This window comes from Heterodontus francisci, chromosome 4, assembly GCF_036365525.1.
Source record: "Heterodontus francisci isolate sHetFra1 chromosome 4, sHetFra1.hap1, whole genome shotgun sequence".
Classification (NCBI taxonomy): domain Eukaryota; kingdom Metazoa; phylum Chordata; class Chondrichthyes; order Heterodontiformes; family Heterodontidae; genus Heterodontus; species Heterodontus francisci.
The window spans coordinates 110,835,590-110,854,205 of record NC_090374.1 but is presented as its reverse complement, the minus strand read 5'-3'; the positions used below and the strand labels follow the sequence as shown (position 1 = coordinate 110,854,205).

The following is an 18,616-nucleotide window of genomic DNA, read 5'->3' as shown; positions in this document are numbered from 1 at the left end:
CCCACCTCTGGCCCTATGCTGGAGGGAAGGTCATTGACGAAATAGCTGAAGATGGTTGAAACTAGGACAGCGTTGTCCTGGTGCTGAGATGATTGGCCTCCAACAGCCACAACCATCTTCCTTTGTACTAGGCATGACTCCAATCAGTGGAGCACATTCTCTCTGATTCCCATTGACTTCAATTTTACTAAGGCTCCTTGATGCCACGCTCAGTCAAAATGCTACTTTGATGTCAAGGGCAGTCACTCCCACCTCACCTCTGGAATTCAGCTTTTTTGTCCATGTTTGGACCAAGGCTGGAATAAGGTCAGGAGCTGACTGGCCCTGGCAGAACCTCAATTGAGCATCTGTGAGCAGGTTGTTGCTGTTTAAGTGCTGCTTGATACCACTGTCGACCACACCTTCCATCATTTTGCTGATGATTGAGTATAGACGAATAGGGTGGTAATTGGCCAGATTGAATTTGTCCTGCTTCTTGTGGAATGCTGGTTCCACTGTTTAGCATGCATGTAGTCCTGTATTGTAACTTCAACAGGTTAGCGCCTCATTTTCAGGTATGCCTCCATGCTGCTCTGGCATCCTCTCCTGCACTCCTCATTGAACCAGGTTTGGTCCCTGAGTGAGGGATATGTTCATCATGTAAGATGCAATAACATTACATTTTTGTAATTTTGTTAGCATATCATCTGCACAGTAGACCTTAGTAAGGTGTGAAAAAACAATTTAAAGATCTCTTTGCAGAAATACAGTCATGGCGAACAGTATATCAAAAATAAAAGCAAAATACTGTGAATGCAAATCAAACAGAAACAGAAAATACTACAAATATTCAGCAAGTCAGGCAGCATCTGAAGAAAGAGAAACAGAGTTAATGGCTGGAATTTCATGAGGCGGTGATGACCCTGCCCACCAGCTGGAAAGCCAGTTCTGCCAGTCCTGGAAGATATGACTGCATTTTGCTCGAGGACAAAGAAATGCTGCAGACAATAAGGATAATAATAATAGACTAAGGATAATTCTCAGATTGAAGCGATATTTATATAATGAGTGAGGGAAGGTACTTCACCTCACTCACCCTCACAACTTACCAATTTTTCCTCATCTCTTCCACTCCTTCACAAGTGAATTCCTTGTAATATAATGCAATGGACATTTGTACCTCCATAAGTCTTACCAGGCTATTAAACTGTGAGGGCATCACAGTCCAGCCCAAAGCTGTATGCCACCAGTGTCCCCACACAAATGTATTTCCAGTATGGTGACAAGATAATCAAGAGTAGAAAACTGGCCAATTTATCCCTTCCTAATCCAAGACTGTCTCTATAGCTATATTCCTTTTCAGTTTATGAGCAAATGGCAGAGGATTTTAACCCTCAGGGGTGGGGGAGGTGGCAGGTGGGATGATAAAACAATGGAAAATCCAACTCCAACCCCTCCACTTTAACGGAGGCTGGTTAGGATGTGGGTATCCAATCAGCTCTCAAAGGAGGCTACATGCCTCCATTTTAACTTTTGCTGCCTTGGGAAACACAGCAGATGAAAGGTGGTGAGAAGGACTGGATCGATCTTTGCACAGTTTGTGGGCCAAGAGAAGCAGGAGTGCTTCCCACCATCCCAACAAGCTTATCTGATGAATACCTTGTGACCTGATGATTCCAACCCCCTCCCAAATAGATTCCTCCCCTCCCCCTGTGAATCTGGCTGGCTGTTGAGTGGGAAATGTGTTGGGATAATTTAAAATAGGACCTGCCCAATATGGAAAAATCTTACTGCCGGGCTTCCTAACCGAAAATACTATGCCCCATCCTCCACCCACCCCACTTCCTTTGTGGCTCAGAGTTTTTATAGCGGCCAATGTCTCAATATAGTGAACAGGAATTTCATATAGATCCTTTGAGGATTTGTCAAGAGAAATTTCTAAGTTTCTAAGTCTATATCACATTTAATAATAAATATCTGCTTTGATCAAGAATAATGAAACATTTTCATGTACCGGATTTTGATTCTCGTTCTTTCTCTTCCTTTGCTCCTACCCAACTCCAAGCCCAATCAAACCATCCTCCAGAGTTATCGTCTTCAACTTTGGCACCTGGTCTGTAAATCTTATGACCTGCTTTCATAACCTAGCACAAATTTAATAACACATTATTTTTACTTTCTTTATCAGAAGCACTGAATTTGATATTTTATGATTGTGTTGCTAACAAACTATGCAGTACAGACGCAAATAATTACATTTTTTTGTTGGTGTGCCATACATATAATTTACAACAGATTAAAAAATAAAATAAACATTTTAGTTTCTTCTATAAAGTAAATGTTCAATAAAGCCTGATAAGCAGAATTAGAAAAGAACCACTTTTTTGCTGCTAAAGTTAATTTGCATTTCAAAACCTTTCTTCCCAAATACCTCTACTTCTGCCTGTTGTCTTGCAAGTGTAATATTGAACAAATCAAGGTCCTTTTCAAGTTCCTGAAAAGGAAACATTGATGAATTTAATTCAAAATCTTAACATTTAGGCCATTAATAACCAAACTCAAAAATCATAAGTCTGAAAATGTATTTCCTTACCATTTCAGAAGATAATTATTAGTTACCATCTTTTTTTAAAAAAAAGGGGCCAAAATCTACAACCCTGCCAGCACACACTCAGCATGACTCCAAGGCGATTCGACCATAAGGGCCACAAATGAGGCCAGAACCTAAAAAATGTTGAGTCCTGGCCTTCTCTGGCAGTTTCCACAGACCTTTGCTCAAAGCTGACCCTTCGCCCACCCAAAACAGGGCAGCAATCGAGAGAACTCCCAAACTGAGAGATCATACATCCGAGCTTAACCTGCTAAATGGCAGATTTGGAGCTCACCTGGAATTCCAGACCCGGATGCCAGGTTTAAGAAACTTAAAGTAAAATGCCGGCATCATCCCGAGAAGAAAGCCCTTGGTAACAGACTTCAGAGGACATACCGGTTGGTTAAATGGTTAGATACAATTTAACACTGTGAAGTAATGCATTTTGGTAGGAAGAATGAGGGGAGGCAATATAAAATAAATGCTACAATTTTAAAGGGGTGCAAGAACAGAGAAATGTGTGGGCGTGCGTTCACAGGTCTTTGAAGGTGGCAGGACAAGTTGAGAAGGCTTTTTGAAAACAACATACAGGATCCTTGGCTTTATAAACAGAGTACAAAAGCAAGGAAGTTGTGCTAAACCTTTTTAAACCATTGGTTAGGCCTCAGCTGTAGTACTATGGCCAATTCTGAGGACCACACTTCAGGCAAGATGTCAAGACCTTAGAGAAGGTACAAAAAGGATTTGCTGGAATGGTGTCAGGGATGAAAGACTTCAGTTATGTGGACAGACTGGCGAAGCTGGGGTTGTTCTCCTTGTAACAGTGAAGGAGAAGGGCAGAATTAATGGCGATGTTAAAATCATGAAGGCTTGTGATAGACGAAGCAACCATATCCAGTGGCAGAAAAGTCAGTAACCAGAGGACACGGAATTTAAAGGCAAAAAAAAGGCAAAAAAGAGGCAACGCGAGAATTGTTTTTACGCAAGGAGTTGCTGTGACCTACAATGCATTACCCAAAAGGGTGATGGAAGTACATGCAATAACAACTTTCAAAAGGGAATTGGATAAATATTTGGAAGGGAAGAAACTTAAAGGGTTAGGGTGGTTTTATTTTAATAAAAAAAAGTCAACAGATGAAACTCTCCGCCGAACAAATGGAAGTGGAATAGAACTAATTAGATAGCTCTTACAAAGAGCTGGCGCAGGCACAGTGGGCTGAGTGGCTTCCTTCTGTGCTATATTTTTCTATGATTCTAAATGCAAACCTGGATTTAAATAGAGAAAATTGGCCAGTGTCCTGTGTTCCTGCTAGAAGTGCTTTGGCATCAATACATTGGTTGACAACAGGATTGGGCTCAAATATAATGTTACCACAGTCACACAGTCTGTTGACACTTGGGCCCGAATTTTACAAGTACACCGCCCTTTGAAGATGGTGGTTCACCTGTCGCTGAGCCCGCGCTATATTAAGCACGGTGGCTCATCAGCATCACAGCGATGCGACGCACCCCCCCACATTACAAGGGCAAGTTCAGTGTGCAGCAGTGCTAGCTGGGACTGGGACAGGATGAAAGAGTCATGGTAGTTTCCTGGAAAGTGGGCACAGATTTGCATTAAGTGGTTATGGCGATCATAAACTAAGTGTACGTTGAGCAAGCGGAAGCCTTTACACTTTACTTATGCAGCTGGTCGCCTGGCGGGAGCCTTGATGGCCACACGGGTGCAGTTTATAACCCCTTGCACCTGTGGGAATCCCGCGATGGAGCCGAAACCGATGGCCCTCTGGGCCTGGCTCCCAAGGTCCGTTCTGAAGCGGATCTAATCACCAGCCCTCGTGACCCCATAAAGATCTCCGGTGGGTTCCTGAAATGATGCAGAGGCATGAAAGTTAGGAACCACTGTCACAATGAGGGCCACAGAAATAAGATGTTCACCGAAGCCCATCGGCTGCAGGGCAAAGAGATGCGTCACCGCCTCTCTCGACATCCACAGTTGCCTCTGACACTGGCACTCAGACATCTGTTAGTTGGTCATGTGGGACCTATGGATGCGTAGTGGCGAGCTCTCCTTGGGGGCTGCTGTTGCTCACGACCGGGGGCTGCAGCGGACTGCTGGTTTTGCCTGCAGCACATATGGATCCTCACGAGAAGCAGATCAGATAATATCGGTTGAACCATACCCACCTCCATGTGACAAAGTCATACCCCTCACTTCTTCAGAGGTTCCTAACAGGGCTGGCATTGACGCCAACTGTTTCATCATGTGCCTTCATGCATTAACTATGTGGCGTGGCATCACATTGCCCATCTTAACTCCCACTAAGAGTGGTACAGCATGACCACATCAAGATTCTACCAGCTGCATCGATTGCCCCACCAGATAACCTTTACACGTCCACCGTTTCTGGCACCCTCCCCACACACACGGTAATTGGAGTGCCATTGCTCCCTCACTCACATAAAAACAATGCAGAGCAGCCTCCCTTTATGGAGGGAAGGCACACAGTACCTCCCTTCATGTCTGCAGAGCTGTGCCCCCAGTAATCCCATTCCCCCTCCCACCTCCCTTCAAGTATGCTGAGCTGTGCCCCCAGTAAGCCCATCCCCTCCCTTCAAGTATGCAGAATGCAAAGCCCAGTATACAGAGACTAACCTGCACTGTCTCTGATTGCTCCCTCTTCTGCTGTCCCTCCGGCTTCTCATTCGTGAACGGGACGGCACGTGAGAGCCGCCCGTTCAGCGATAAATACGGAACTGAGGAGCGACGAGCAGCGGGATACATAATCAGGCAAGGCAAGTAGCACTTAGCATATTTAAATTGGGGTGCCGCTGCCGAGCAACGGGGGATGGGGGGGGGGGGGCCACACCAAGGTCTCGACACCAGTGGTAAAATGGGATGGGACATACCTGGCGTTGGGGGTCATGGCGGGCCTCTCTCACTAGAATATTCCTGGCCCCACCATCCACCGCTCCCTGTCGTGAACCCCGACGTCAGAGGGATGGTAAAATTCAGCCCTTGATGTCAAGACATCCATCTTATATAAAGTAAATAACATCACCCCTAATGTAAATTTTGACAGAGTTACTACTATCATTGGCAGGTACAGCCTAGCATTTACATTGGTGTGCTCGAGCCTTAAATTCTTGGTCCCATATTTTTCACAATTTAAAAAAATGTTCAAAAACAAAATTATAGTTACATTAATCAATTTGTCATAGTTTATGTATCATGGAATATTTAATAATAAAACGCCTTCCAACCTCAAGTGTGTTGATAAGTTCTTCATCTGGTTTCTTGGCTTTGATTCTTGTTTTATAGAGTTTCCTGTAGTTCTTTACTTTTTGCCTGTGCTTTTGAATGTGCTTCCATGACCATGCATTAACTGCAGGCTTTATATTCTCTTCCAATATGGCATTTATAGCATATGCCCACCTGATTAAAGCAAAAGCAATACAACAGGGTCCAGTAAAAAAAAGATTACTAGTTAAAATCTTCCTGTATCAATGTTAACTCTTCGATACTTAACAAATACAAATTAAATATATGATTAAGCTGAGAGTTCAATTAAAGGGTAGCATGTTCATCTGAATTGTGACATAATATTAAGTTGCAGACTAAGATCTATAAGTATATGCCTATTATCCTAGATTTTATGCTATAAAGCAGCAAAGACAGCCATTATATAGAAACTTCTTTACAGCATTTCAAAGTTGAACTCAGTACATTTATGTAATTGATTCCTTAAATATATTAGTTCTGCAGCAAAAGTATTTGAGGGTAGATTTTACATATTTACACTCTAGCGCAGTGCATTTTACGTTGCATAGTTCGCTCACACATTCGGATTTGTTGTCCTTTAACATTCTGTGCTCAAAACCTGCATTTATGAAATATATCCTGACCAAATAACTTGTATTGTCTGGAATGTTTTTACTTTGGTATATTAAGAGTTATAAATCCCATCAAGTAGAAAACAATTACAATCTTGTGTTAACTTTGTATTTCATTTAATGGTGCTAAGTAAAATTAAAGTGAAATAAAGTTAGATTCTTTACAGGACCTCAGTAAATCACAGTGTCATAATTACTTGAAATGTACTATTTGGTGAGTTAGCAGACACTGGCCGGAATTTTACGGTGGATGGACAGGAGCCGGACTCGGACGTAAAAGTCGGTGGCGAACCCGCTTACGACGAGCCCGGGGATCCATCCTGTATTTTACGGGTCCCCAGGCTTTAACTGTCCCGAGATAGGACTTCTACCCACTTGAGGGAGGAGGTCCTACCTCAGTGAGCTGCCGGCCAATCAGCGCGCCGGCAGCTCTTAGTCCCAGCAGTGCCACCGGGAATGGTGGACACTGCTGGGACTGCAGCCCAGCCGACGCCATGGATCGAGGCGGGAAGGTAAGTCTGGGCTTGCCTCACCAGTGGGATCGGTCCTTCCCTGGTGAGGCTGGAGTGGTCGTTTGGGGTGAGGGGGGTGTGTTGGGTCCCGGAGGCAGGTTGGGAGGTGGGGGTGGCCCTCAATCGGGCACCCTGTGCCCGACTGCCATGCATCCCCCCACCCTCCAGGGCGCGGAAAGGCCGGCAGCTATTGCTGGGCGGCCTTTCATGTCCCCACCACACCCGCTTGCCATGGGTAAAATACCCATGGAGGTGGGTGAGGGCCCTTAAGTGGACATTAAGTGGCCACTTAAGGGCCTCGATTGGCTTCGGGCAGGCGGGCTGTTTCCCACCCTGCCCGACGCCGTAAACTTGTCCAGCGGCAGAAGCAGGGTGGGTAGGCCTCCTGGAGCCTGCCGCTCAATTTTACGCCGCCCCCACGCCACCATCCGACCCGCTTGGGCGGCGTAAAATTCAGCCCATTATGTCATACTGACACTGAAAAAAGTTTATTAAGCCGCATCTTCATTAATGTTGCTTTTAATATACCAAAGACTATTAGCATTACAGACAGGTTGTGTCGAAGGATAGATTTTACAAATGCATGTTGCCAGCACAGAACTTTAATGGACAAAAAGTCCTGCAGTGAGAGCTATCCACCACACCCAAATGCCTAATATAAGCTTCCAGCTCACAAAGCAACACACTAGAATGAATATGTAAAATCTACCCTCAATATTTTTGCTTCAGAGCAAACAGAGAGTCATTAGAGTCATTACAGCACAGAAGGAGTCCATTTAAGGAATCAATAAATAGTATCTGATAGTCTATACATATGTGGTAAATTCTCAATGCAAGCATGGAAGTGTAGTTGCTGTCAGAACAAATTTAAATCATTATATGTTTAAAACAGCAATATATCTAACGCTCACTTTTCATTCCACTGTAAAATGGTAATATGTTTAATGGTTTAATATAGCTATGATAAATGCACAAATCATCCAAGGATTATAATGAATCATAACTATTAGCTAAAGTTAAATTGCATGGGGGCATCTTATCAATTGTTATAGAAAAAAAGCTACTTGTCATATTGTTATCTTGCATCCTTCAGTCACTAACTAGAACAATTCAATTAAACAAAAATAAAAATAAGCCCTCTCCAAGAAAAACTATTTATTTAGAAGACTATGATCAAGTTCATTTCAACAGCAAAATGAATTAAAATACTTACCATTTTTCAGCATTGTTGTGACAAGGGACATTTGGTTTATATTTCCGATATGGCAGGTTCCGTGACATCATATCAATAGATCCAAGCAGCTCCATGATGCTGAGGTACTGCTCAAAGAAAAAGAAATAAGGTTCTCTATGAAAATACTATATAGGTAAAAGCCGATAAATTAATATTGCCAATATTAGCAGACAAGCAGTTTACAGAACTATACTATGTTCCTGGGCTATCTTAATGATAGTTTGTAATCTATTTGAAATCAACAGGTTAATGCATGTATTCAAACAGCAGGCTAAGGATGTCATGAATCTGGAGATCAGATATCTATTAATATAAGCAACAGTAATTTCTGGGCTAAAATTATCCATCACCAGGTGTAAGAATCCTGGGAAATCCCTACTTTGGGTTTTCTTGCGAATTAATGAAAACTAGATTCAACACTATAATAAAAACAAAATACTGCGGATGCTGGAAATTTATGACTGATTGTGACACAGAATCTTACACTGAACTATATTTTTAATCCGGTTTATGACATGCTCTGGGTAGAAGCAATTGAGAGGTAACCTGAAGAGGAATTGTGGTCTGGGCCTTCATTGACCAACTGTTTTTGACCCTGAAGGATTTGAAAGGGACCAAATCGTAAAAAGGTAAACTTCAGCAGAAATCTAGGAGTGTGAAAACAGACAGCTTGCTGTGTGAGAACTAAAAGATAAACAAATTATTTTGAACACCTCAGTCAGGTCCCCCCTCAACCGCCGTCTTTCTAATGAAAATAATCCTAATCTACTCAACCTCTCTTCATAGCTAGCGCCCTCCATACCAGGCAACATCCTGGTGAACCTCCTCTGCACCCTCTCTAAAGCATCCACATCCTTTTGGTAATGTGGCGACCAGAACTGCACGCAGTATTCCAAATGTGGCCGAACCAAAGTCCTATACAACTGTAACATGACCTGCCAACTCTTGTACTCAATACCCCGTCCGATGAGGGAAAGCATGCCGTATGCCTTCTTGACCACTCTATTGACCAGCTTTGCCACCTTCAGGGAACAATGGACCTGAACACCCAAATTTCTCTGTACATCAATTTTCCCCAGGACTTTTCCATTTACTGTATAGTTCACTCTTGAATTGGATCTTCCAAAATGCATCACCTCGCATTTGCCCTGATTGAACTCCATCTGCCATTTCTCTGCCCAACTCTCCAGTCTATCTATATTCTGCTGTATTCTCTGACAGTCCCCTTCACTATCTGCTTCTCCACCAATCTTAGTGTCGTCTGCAAATTTGCTAATCAGACCACCTATACTTTCCTCCAAATCATTTATGAATAACACAAACAACAGTGGTCCCAGCACAGATCCCTGTGGAACACCACTGGTCACACGTCTCCATTTTGAGAAACATGCACACCAATAAAGAACAAAGAACAATACAGCACAGGAACAAGCCATTCGGCCCTCCAAGCCTGCGCCGATCTTGATGCCTATCTACACTAAAACCTTCTGCACTTTCGGGGACCGTATCCCTCTATTCCCATCCTATTCATGTATTTGTCAAGATGCCTCTGAAACGTCACTATTGTACCTGCTTCCACCACCTCCCCCGGCAGCAAGTTCCAGGCACTCACCACCCTCTGTGTAAAGAACTTGCCTCGCACATCCCCTCTAAACTTTGCCCCTCGCACTTTAAACCTATGTCCCCTAGTAACTGACTCTTCCACCCTGGGAAAAAGCTTCTGACTATCCACTCTGTCCATGCCACTCATAACTTTGTAAGCCTCTATCATGTCGCCCCTCCATCTCCGTTGTTCCAGTGAAAACCATCAGAGTTTATCCAACCTCTCTTCATAACTAATGCCCTCCAGACCAGGCAGACCTGGTAAACCTCTTCTGTACCCTCTCCAAAGCCTCCACATCCTTCTGGTCGTGTGGCGACCAGAATTGCACGCAATATTCTAAGTGTGGCCTAACTAAGGTTCTGTACAGCTGCAGCATGACTTGCCAATTTTTATACTCTATGCCCCGACCGATGAAGGCAAGCATGCCGTATGCCTTCTTGACTACCTTATCCACCTGTATTGCCACTTTCAGTGACCTGTGGACCTGTACGCCCAGATCTCTCTACTTGTCAATACTCCTAAGGGTTCTGTCATTTACTGTATACTTCCCACCTGTATTTGATCTTCCAAAATGCATTACCTCACATTTGTCCGGATTAAACTCCATCTGCCATTTCTCCGCCAAGTCTCCAACCGATCTATATCCTGCTGTATCCTCTAACAATCCTCTTCACTATCCCCAACTCCACCAACCTTTGTGTCGTCCGAAAACTTACTAATCAGACCAGCTACATTTTCTTCCAAATCGTTTATATATACTACAAACAGCAAAGGTCCCATCACTGATCCCTGCGGAACACCACTAGTCACAGCCCTCCATTCAGAAAAGCACCCTTCCACTGCTCCCCTCTGTCTTCTATGACCGAGCCAGTTCTGTATCCATCTTGCCAGCTCACCTCTGATCCCGTCTGACTTCACCTTTTGTACCAGTCTGCCATGAGGGACCTCGTCAAAGGCTTTACTGAAGTCCATATAGGCAACATCCACTGCCCTTCCTTCATCAATCATCTTCGTCACTTCCTCAAAAAACTCAATCAAATTAGTGAGACACGACCTCCCCTTCACAAAACCATGCTGTCTCTCGCTAATAAGTTAGTTTGTTTCCAAATGGGAGTAAATCCTGTCCTGAAGAATCCTCTCTAATAATTTCCCTACTACTGACGTAAGGCTCACCGGCCTATAATTTCCTGGATTATCCTTGCTACCCTTCTTAAACAAAGGAACAACATTGGCTATTCTCCAGTCCTCTGGGACCTCACCTGTAGCCAATGAGGACACAAAGATTTCTGTCAAGGCCCCAGCAATTTCTTCCCTTGCCTCCCTCAGTATTCTGGGGTAGATCCCATCAGGCCCTGAGGACTTATCTACCTTAATGCTTTGCAAGACGCCCAACACCTCCGCCTTTTTGATAATAACATGACCCAGACCATCTACACTCCCTTCCCTAGACTCATCATCCACCAAGTCCTTCTCTTTGGTGAATATTGATGCAAAGTACTCATTTAGTACCTCGCCCATTTCCTCTGGCTCCACACATAGATTCCCTCCTCTGTCCTTCAGTGGGCCACCCTTTCCCTGGTTACCCAATATGAAATACATAAACCCCAATATTTACACGGAGGTTGAAAAGTCGCCTGTTAGTGGCTGGGAAATTTGGCAATGCCAGGAAATGTGGAGCTCCTGTCAAATTTAACAGCAGGACCTCATCAGAATGCTTCTGCCTGGCAGTCAGACAGATTGAAGGCTGGCTGCCGTGAGAGAGGAGTGCAGTTCAATGCAGTAGCTGGACATCACTGCAGGAGTTCCTCAGGGTAGTGTCCGAGGCCCAACCATCTTCAGCTGCTTCCTCAATGACCTTCCTTCAATCATAAGGTCAGAAGTGGGGATATTCGCTGATGATTGCACAATGTTCAGCACCATTTCCACTCCTCAGATACTGAAGCAGTCTGTGAAGAAAAGCAGCAAGACCTGGACAATATCCACGCTTGGGCTGACAAGTGGCAAGTAATATTCGCGCCACACAAGTGTCAGGCAATGAAGATCTCCAACAAGAGAGAATCTAACCATCTCCCCTTGACATTCAATGGCATTACCATCGCTGAATCCCCCACTATCAACATCCTAGGGATTACCATTGACCAGAAACTGAACTGGAGTAGCGTATAAATACCGTGGCTAAAAGAGGTCAGGGGCTAGGAATCCTACGGCAAGTAACTCATCTCCTTACACTTGACTTACACTTTACAAATTCATGCTGGCTGTCTCTGATCAGCTCATTTTCATCACTCTGTCCCCAGTAACAATTTCTAGTAATTCCCCACAACTGACAGGAGACCGATCAGCCTATAATTTCCTAGTTTCCCACTCTTACTCTTATTAAATAGTGGAGTGACATTGCTAATTTTCCTGATCCAAGGCGACAATTTCTAAGTTCAGAGTGTTTTAGAAGATCATGACAAACACATCAACACCTATTCAACACACCTCCTCACCTATTTATTTCAATACTCTGGGATGGAAACCATTAGGCCCTGGAGATCAAGCCATAACAGTTTCCTTTGTGATGTCCTCCTCCAACATGACAGCAGACGCTGAATCACTGAACTAAGTCAGAAGTGCGATGAAATACTCTCCACTTGCCTGGATGAGTGCGGCTCCAACATTCAGGAAGCTCGACACCATCAGGAACAAAGCAGCCCGCTTGTTTGGCACGCCATCCACCACCTTCAACATTCACTCCCTCTATTACTGATGCACAGTGGCAGCAGTGTGTACCATCTACAAGATGCAACGCAGCAACTCGCCAAGGCTCCTTCAACAGCACCTTCCAAACCTGCAACCTCTTCCACATAGAAGGACAAGGGCAACAGATGTGTGGGAACACCACCATCTGCAAGCTCCCTTCCAAGCCGCACACCATCCTGACTTGGAAATATATCTCCGTTCCTTCACTGTCGCTGGACCAAAATCCTGGAACACCGTCCCTAACACCGCTTTGGGTGTACCTGCACCAGCCAGATTGCAGCGGTTGAAGGAGGCAGCTCACCTCTGCCTTCTCAAGGGCAATAAGAGATGGGCAACAAATGCTGGCTTTGTCAGCAACGTCCATATCCAATGAAATGAATGAAAAAAAGGATACAGGCAGAAAATATTGCTCAATTGTCATTAGAATCTCAAAGATATATTGAGCCGAGGAAAAGACAAAGGATTGCGGCCCAAAACATTCACGCAAAATCAAGTATATAGATTATTAAAATGCACATCATATAGTATGCAATGTTGCCCATGAAGCAACAGTACAAAGACTTCCAAAACACATTAACAATAAATTAGAGTGAGCAAACAGAAATAATTTAACAAACAACTTGGATCTGGTTAAATATCTGATGAGTTTAACACATAAATAGGTGAGGCAGGATCGGAGTCTGAAGTAAGGTGTGCAACATGCATGATGTGGATCCGCTTGGAGACGGATACCATGCAGCATGAATACAAATGTACAAAGTGTACAAAGGATGCACTCCTCAGGCAGCAAGCTGCACAGCTCGATTTTCAACTGGACACACTCCGGACTTTCGGAAGGGAGAAAGCTTTCTGGAATAGGTGTTCCAGAGGGTGATCACCTCTCAGATTGTTCGAAGTATAGAAGCTGATACTGGAGTCTGGGTAACCATCTGTAGACATGACAGGAAACAACAGATGAAGTTAGAAGGGAAGCTGGATTTGTCTAATAAGTATATTTATTTAAGTACCAGTGATGTGGACAAAAAGGATGACACAAAAGGAGGGTAACAATTGGGACTCCAAGGTACTAGGGAGCAAGTAGTTACCCAAACAATAATCAGTATAAAGTAGCAAGAATAGGATGGGAATGGTTACCCTAGTTACCCAAATAAGAGGTCTGTATACAATTGCATGTAGTGGAAGAAATAAAACAAGTTGCATAGAAGTGCAAATTTAGCTTAAAATCTTGGTGTGGTATCCATTACAGAGACATTGCTGTAACATTGCGCATAAATAAGAGAGAGTACTATTAGCCTCTTGTTATTTTGACAGCAAATTCTGGCCTAATATGCTTTATAATTAACAAGGAAACAGGCCTGGTCAGTGATAAGTAACAAACTATTAGTAAGGGAGCATTTTTCAACTAGTCAGCGCTATATGGTTGAAATTGACACTAGGTTTAAGAGCATGAGACAAAGCAAGGTTATAAGTTGAACTAAGACAAACTTCAAAGAGATGAGTAATAAATTGACCACAGTAAACAAAGTTGAACTGTTAATAGGCAAACCTATAGACAAGCAGTGCTGTGTCTATTTACAGAGTGGTGCAAATACCTTATTTTTTTAATTTCCACTGAGAGGATGTGGGAGGGCATTACACAACCAACATTGTCTGAAATGTGTAGTTTGATCCAGTCTGCGCTGTGTAATTCAAGTTCACTGATTTCAGCAAGCATAGGGGTGATGGGTGAATGGGGCTTCATAAACCCTTACAATACAAAACGCACCAGGCAATCTGTCATGCCTGTGCCAGTTCTTTAAAAGCGCTGTCCAATTCATTCCCATGCGCCAGCTTTTTCCTCATAACCTTGCAAATTTGTCCTCTTCGAGTACATGTCCAATTACCTTTTGAAAATTCCTATCGAATCTGAATCTATGGAATCTTTTAGCAGTGTGTTCCACAACAAAGCAATCCTCTCTGAAGAGATTCCTCCTCATTTCCACTCTAATTCTTCTACAAATTATTTAAATTTAAGACCTCTGGTTACCAACCCATTTGCCAAAGGAAATAGCTTCTCCAGAATCGCTCAATTTTGAATACCTCCATTAGGTCCCCCTTTACTTCCTCTGCTTCAAGGAGAACAATTACAAAACATAATATCCCATATGTTTTCTTAATCACCTTATTAACGTGTCCCGCCACAGTCAAAGATTTGTGAATATGCATCCCTAGATCCTTGGTTGTTGCGCCCATCACCACCGCCACCAACCCCCGCCCCGAAAATGGCATTATTAAAAACATATTGCATCTCCTTGTCGTTCTCCCAAAGTGCATAACTTTGCATTTATCCAAATTAAATTGTATCTGCCACGTGGCTGTGCATTTCACCAGTCTGTCTATATCCTCCTAAACTCCGCCACTATCCTGCTCACAATTTACTACATTGCCAAGATTTGTACCATGTGCAAACTTCAAAATTGTACTTCCTATACCTAAGTCCAGGTCATTAATATACAAAAGCAATGGTCCTAATACCGACTCCTGGGGGACCCCACTGCATACTTCTCTCCAGTCAGAAAAACATCTGTTCACCACTACTCTCTGCTTCCTCTCCCTTAATCAATTACATACCCAAGTAACAGTGTCCATTCAATACCAAATGCATCAATTTTCTGAGTAAGTCTGTGATGTGGTGCTTTAACAAATGCTTTTTGAAAGTTCATATATACATCTACTGTACCATCTTCATCAACCCTCTGATTCTTCAAAGAACTCAATTATGTTAGCCAGAGACTCTTTCTCTTCAAGTCCATGCTGGCTCTCCCTTATTAACCCATGTTTCTCCAAGTGAAAATTAATATTGTTTTCGACAATTGATCTCTAGTTTTTCCACCACTAATATTAGACTGATTGACCTGTAATTACCAGGAATGTTTCCATTTTTTTTTTTGAACAGGGGTTTAACATTTGCAATCTCACAGTCCTCTGGCATTGTTCCCACATTTAAGGATGACTGAAAGATTGTGGTTAGAGCTTCTGTTATCCCCATCCTCCAGTCTCCTCCCATCCCACCACCCTCCGTACTCCTGACTTGGGATCTGCTGCTTTCCGGGTACTGGGCTTGCAGGCTATGCTTTGAGGAGAGCCCAGCGCGTCGCACATGTGCAGTGAGAGTGGAATTCTACATCGTTGGGAGTTCTCATTCCCCATTATTTACCCTCGCCAGTGGGAAGTATTCAAACAAGGGGAGGCAGTGGCGTAGTGGTATTGTCACTGGACTAGTAACCCAGAGACTCAGGGTATTGCTCTGGGGACATGGGTTCAAATCCCACCACAGCAGAAGGTGGAATTTGAATTCAATTAATTAATCTGGAATTTTTTTAAAAAGCTAGTCTAATGACGGCCATGAAACCATTGTCGATTGTTGTAAAAACCCATCTGGTTCACTAATGTCCTTTAGGGAAGGAAATCTGCTGTCCTTACCTGGTCTGGCCTACATGTGACTCCAGACCCACAGCAATGTGGTTGACTCTTACATGCCCTCTGAAATGGCCTAGCAAGCCATTCAGTTAGGGCAATAAATGCTGGCCTGGCCAGCGATGCCCACACCCCATGAATGAATAAAATAAAACTTGATACAATACATAAGCAGTACATACTCCTAAGAGGCAAAGGCTCCACTTGTGCAGTTAAGTAACCGTTGTGGTTATAATGACAGTCGAGACAGTATCAAGCTGAAAGAAAAGCCTTACACAATTGCAAGTAAAAATGGAAATACAACAGACAAGGAGAGCTGTGAAAAGTAAAGGGCAACAAAGAATGTAATATGAGGTGTAAAATAGGAATGCAAGAAAGCTTGCAAGGAATATTAAAGCTAACAGCAAAAGTTTTTCTAAATATATTGAGAGAGAGAAAACAGACAATGGGGAATGTGAGCCTATTAAAGATGCACGTAGGCAAGACTAAAATGGATAAGAAAATCGAAGACTTGTTAAATGAGTACTTTGTCTATGTTTTCAGTGAAGGGGTTTAGTAATCGTGGCAGGAAGACATAGGCTGCAATCAGAATGGGGGTGATCAAAGGTTTCCTTAACAGGCCAGAGGGAGCAATCCTGCAATTCCTGTCCCACCAGGAAAGCTGTAAAAGCTATTTACCTTACAGAGCTGGCAGCACCTGCTTCTTTCGATGCCAGGTTTGCCAACCACACACAGCAACAAAAATTTAAATCTGCCTCCCAATTCTACTGTGAAGCCCAATTTAAATATTTGAACGAAGTGCCCTGCTTTTCCATGGCGGGACAATCAGATGCCACAAAAACAGCAAATGGCAGCTAACAGGAGAGTTGGAGTTGCATTCCCCATTTTTTTCCTTTGCAACCCTTACCCCACCACAGCCCTCTCCCACAAGCAGCATTGTTAATTCTGTCGGGCAACATTCTGAAGTCTGATCATCCAGCATCCAATCACGATATCTGATCATGTGACTTTTACAAATGTAATGGAATTTACATGTAAATGAGTAATTCTGCTCACAACTATTGTGCAGCAAGTTCCAAGAATCAGGAATCCATCCCTAAGCAGGCGAAGAGGTGAACCCCAAGCGCAAGGAATAGGAAGAACTGAGGAACCCCCAACTCTTTTTCAGAGACCACCCTCTCCATTTTAGAGTTCTCAGTGACACCAAGGACATATTAGGATATCACAGCAAGAGAATACCCTCTTGGTGCCTGACCTTACATTTTAGACGATACCAAACAGTGCTCACAAAAACTAGAATATCCGGTCCAAAAGCTGACAATCTCATAACCAAGTCAATAACTTGCCATCAATTCCATGAGTTTAATTTTAAGCTAATAGTCCCTAATGTGGACTCTTATTGAATGCCTTCTGAAAGTCTATATAAACTACATCAATAGATATTCCCCTGCCCACTACTTCAGTTACTTGCTCAAAAAATTCAATTAGGTTCATTAGATATGACCCTATCCGTTGCAAACCCATTTTGGTTCTCTAATTAGCTGAAAATTCTCCATATGTTCAGTCATTTTGTCCCTTTAGATTCCAATGACTTCTCCACAACTGACATTAGAACAACAGGTCAGTAATTTTCCAGTTTCTTGATCACTTTCTTAAATAACAATCCTGGGACCGCTTTGCTGAACACCTCCACTCAGTCCGAAAACATGACCCCGAGCTTCCGGTTGCTTGCCATTTCAACACTCCCCCCTGCTCTCATGCCAACATTTTTGTCTTTGGGCTGCTCCAGTGTTCCAGTGAACATCAATGCAAGCTCGAGGAGCAGGACCTGATCTTTCGATTAGACACTCTACAGCTTGTGGACTGAACACTGAGTTCAATAATTTCAGAGCATGACTGGCCTTTTTTAATATTTTATTTTTTAACCATGTGCCTGCTTTTCATGTCGTCAGAACTGTTCATTATTCCACTATTAACAGTCTCTCTGGACTGATGCTTTGTCTTTCACTACAAGCATTAGCACATGCTTTGTCTTTGTCCCAGGACAGCTTTGTTATTTAATCTCTCCTGCCCTATCAAACACCTTCCCCTTTGTTCTCTCCCCCACTCCCCTCCCCTTCACTTGCTTAAAACCTAATTCTTTTCTAACCTTTGCCAGTTCTGATGAAAGGTCACAGACCTGAAACGTTAACTTTGCTTCTCTCTCCACAGATGCTGCTGAGTATTTCCAGCGCTTTCTGTTGAAGTTGTATTAAACTTGTATAAAACACTGGTTGGCCTCAACTGGAGTATTGTGTCCAGTCCTGGGCACCACACTTTAGGAAGAACCTGAAGGCATTAGACAGGGTGCAGAAAATATTCACAAGAATGGTTCCAGGGATGAAGACCTTCAGTTACGTGGATAGCTTGGAGAAGCTGGATCTATTCTCCTTGAGAAGAGAAGATTAAGCGGAGATTTGATAGAGCTGTTCAAGATCATGAGAGGTTTAGACAGAGTAGATAGGGAGAAACTGATCCCATTGGCGGAAGGATCCAGAACCAGAGGACACCGATTAAGGTGATTGGTAAAAGAAGCAACAGCGACATGAGGAAAAACTTTGACACAG

At 43.2% G+C, this 18,616-nt stretch overlaps 1 protein-coding gene across 1 annotated transcript in view; it reads right to left on the bottom strand.

Moving 5' to 3' along the window:
* The window catches only part of vps13a (vacuolar protein sorting 13 homolog A), a 609,759-nt gene that overhangs the window by 452,593 nt on the left and 138,550 nt on the right, over positions 1-18,616 (bottom strand). Inside the window, exons 12-15 of the mRNA XM_068029994.1 lie at positions 8,186-8,292; positions 5,831-6,002; positions 2,411-2,473; positions 1,994-2,123 (exon numbers count right to left, since the gene is read on the bottom strand). Coding sequence (XP_067886095.1) covers positions 1,994-2,123; positions 2,411-2,473; positions 5,831-6,002; positions 8,186-8,292 — 472 coding nt within the window. The remainder of the gene's footprint in view (positions 1-1,993; positions 2,124-2,410; positions 2,474-5,830; positions 6,003-8,185; positions 8,293-18,616) is intronic.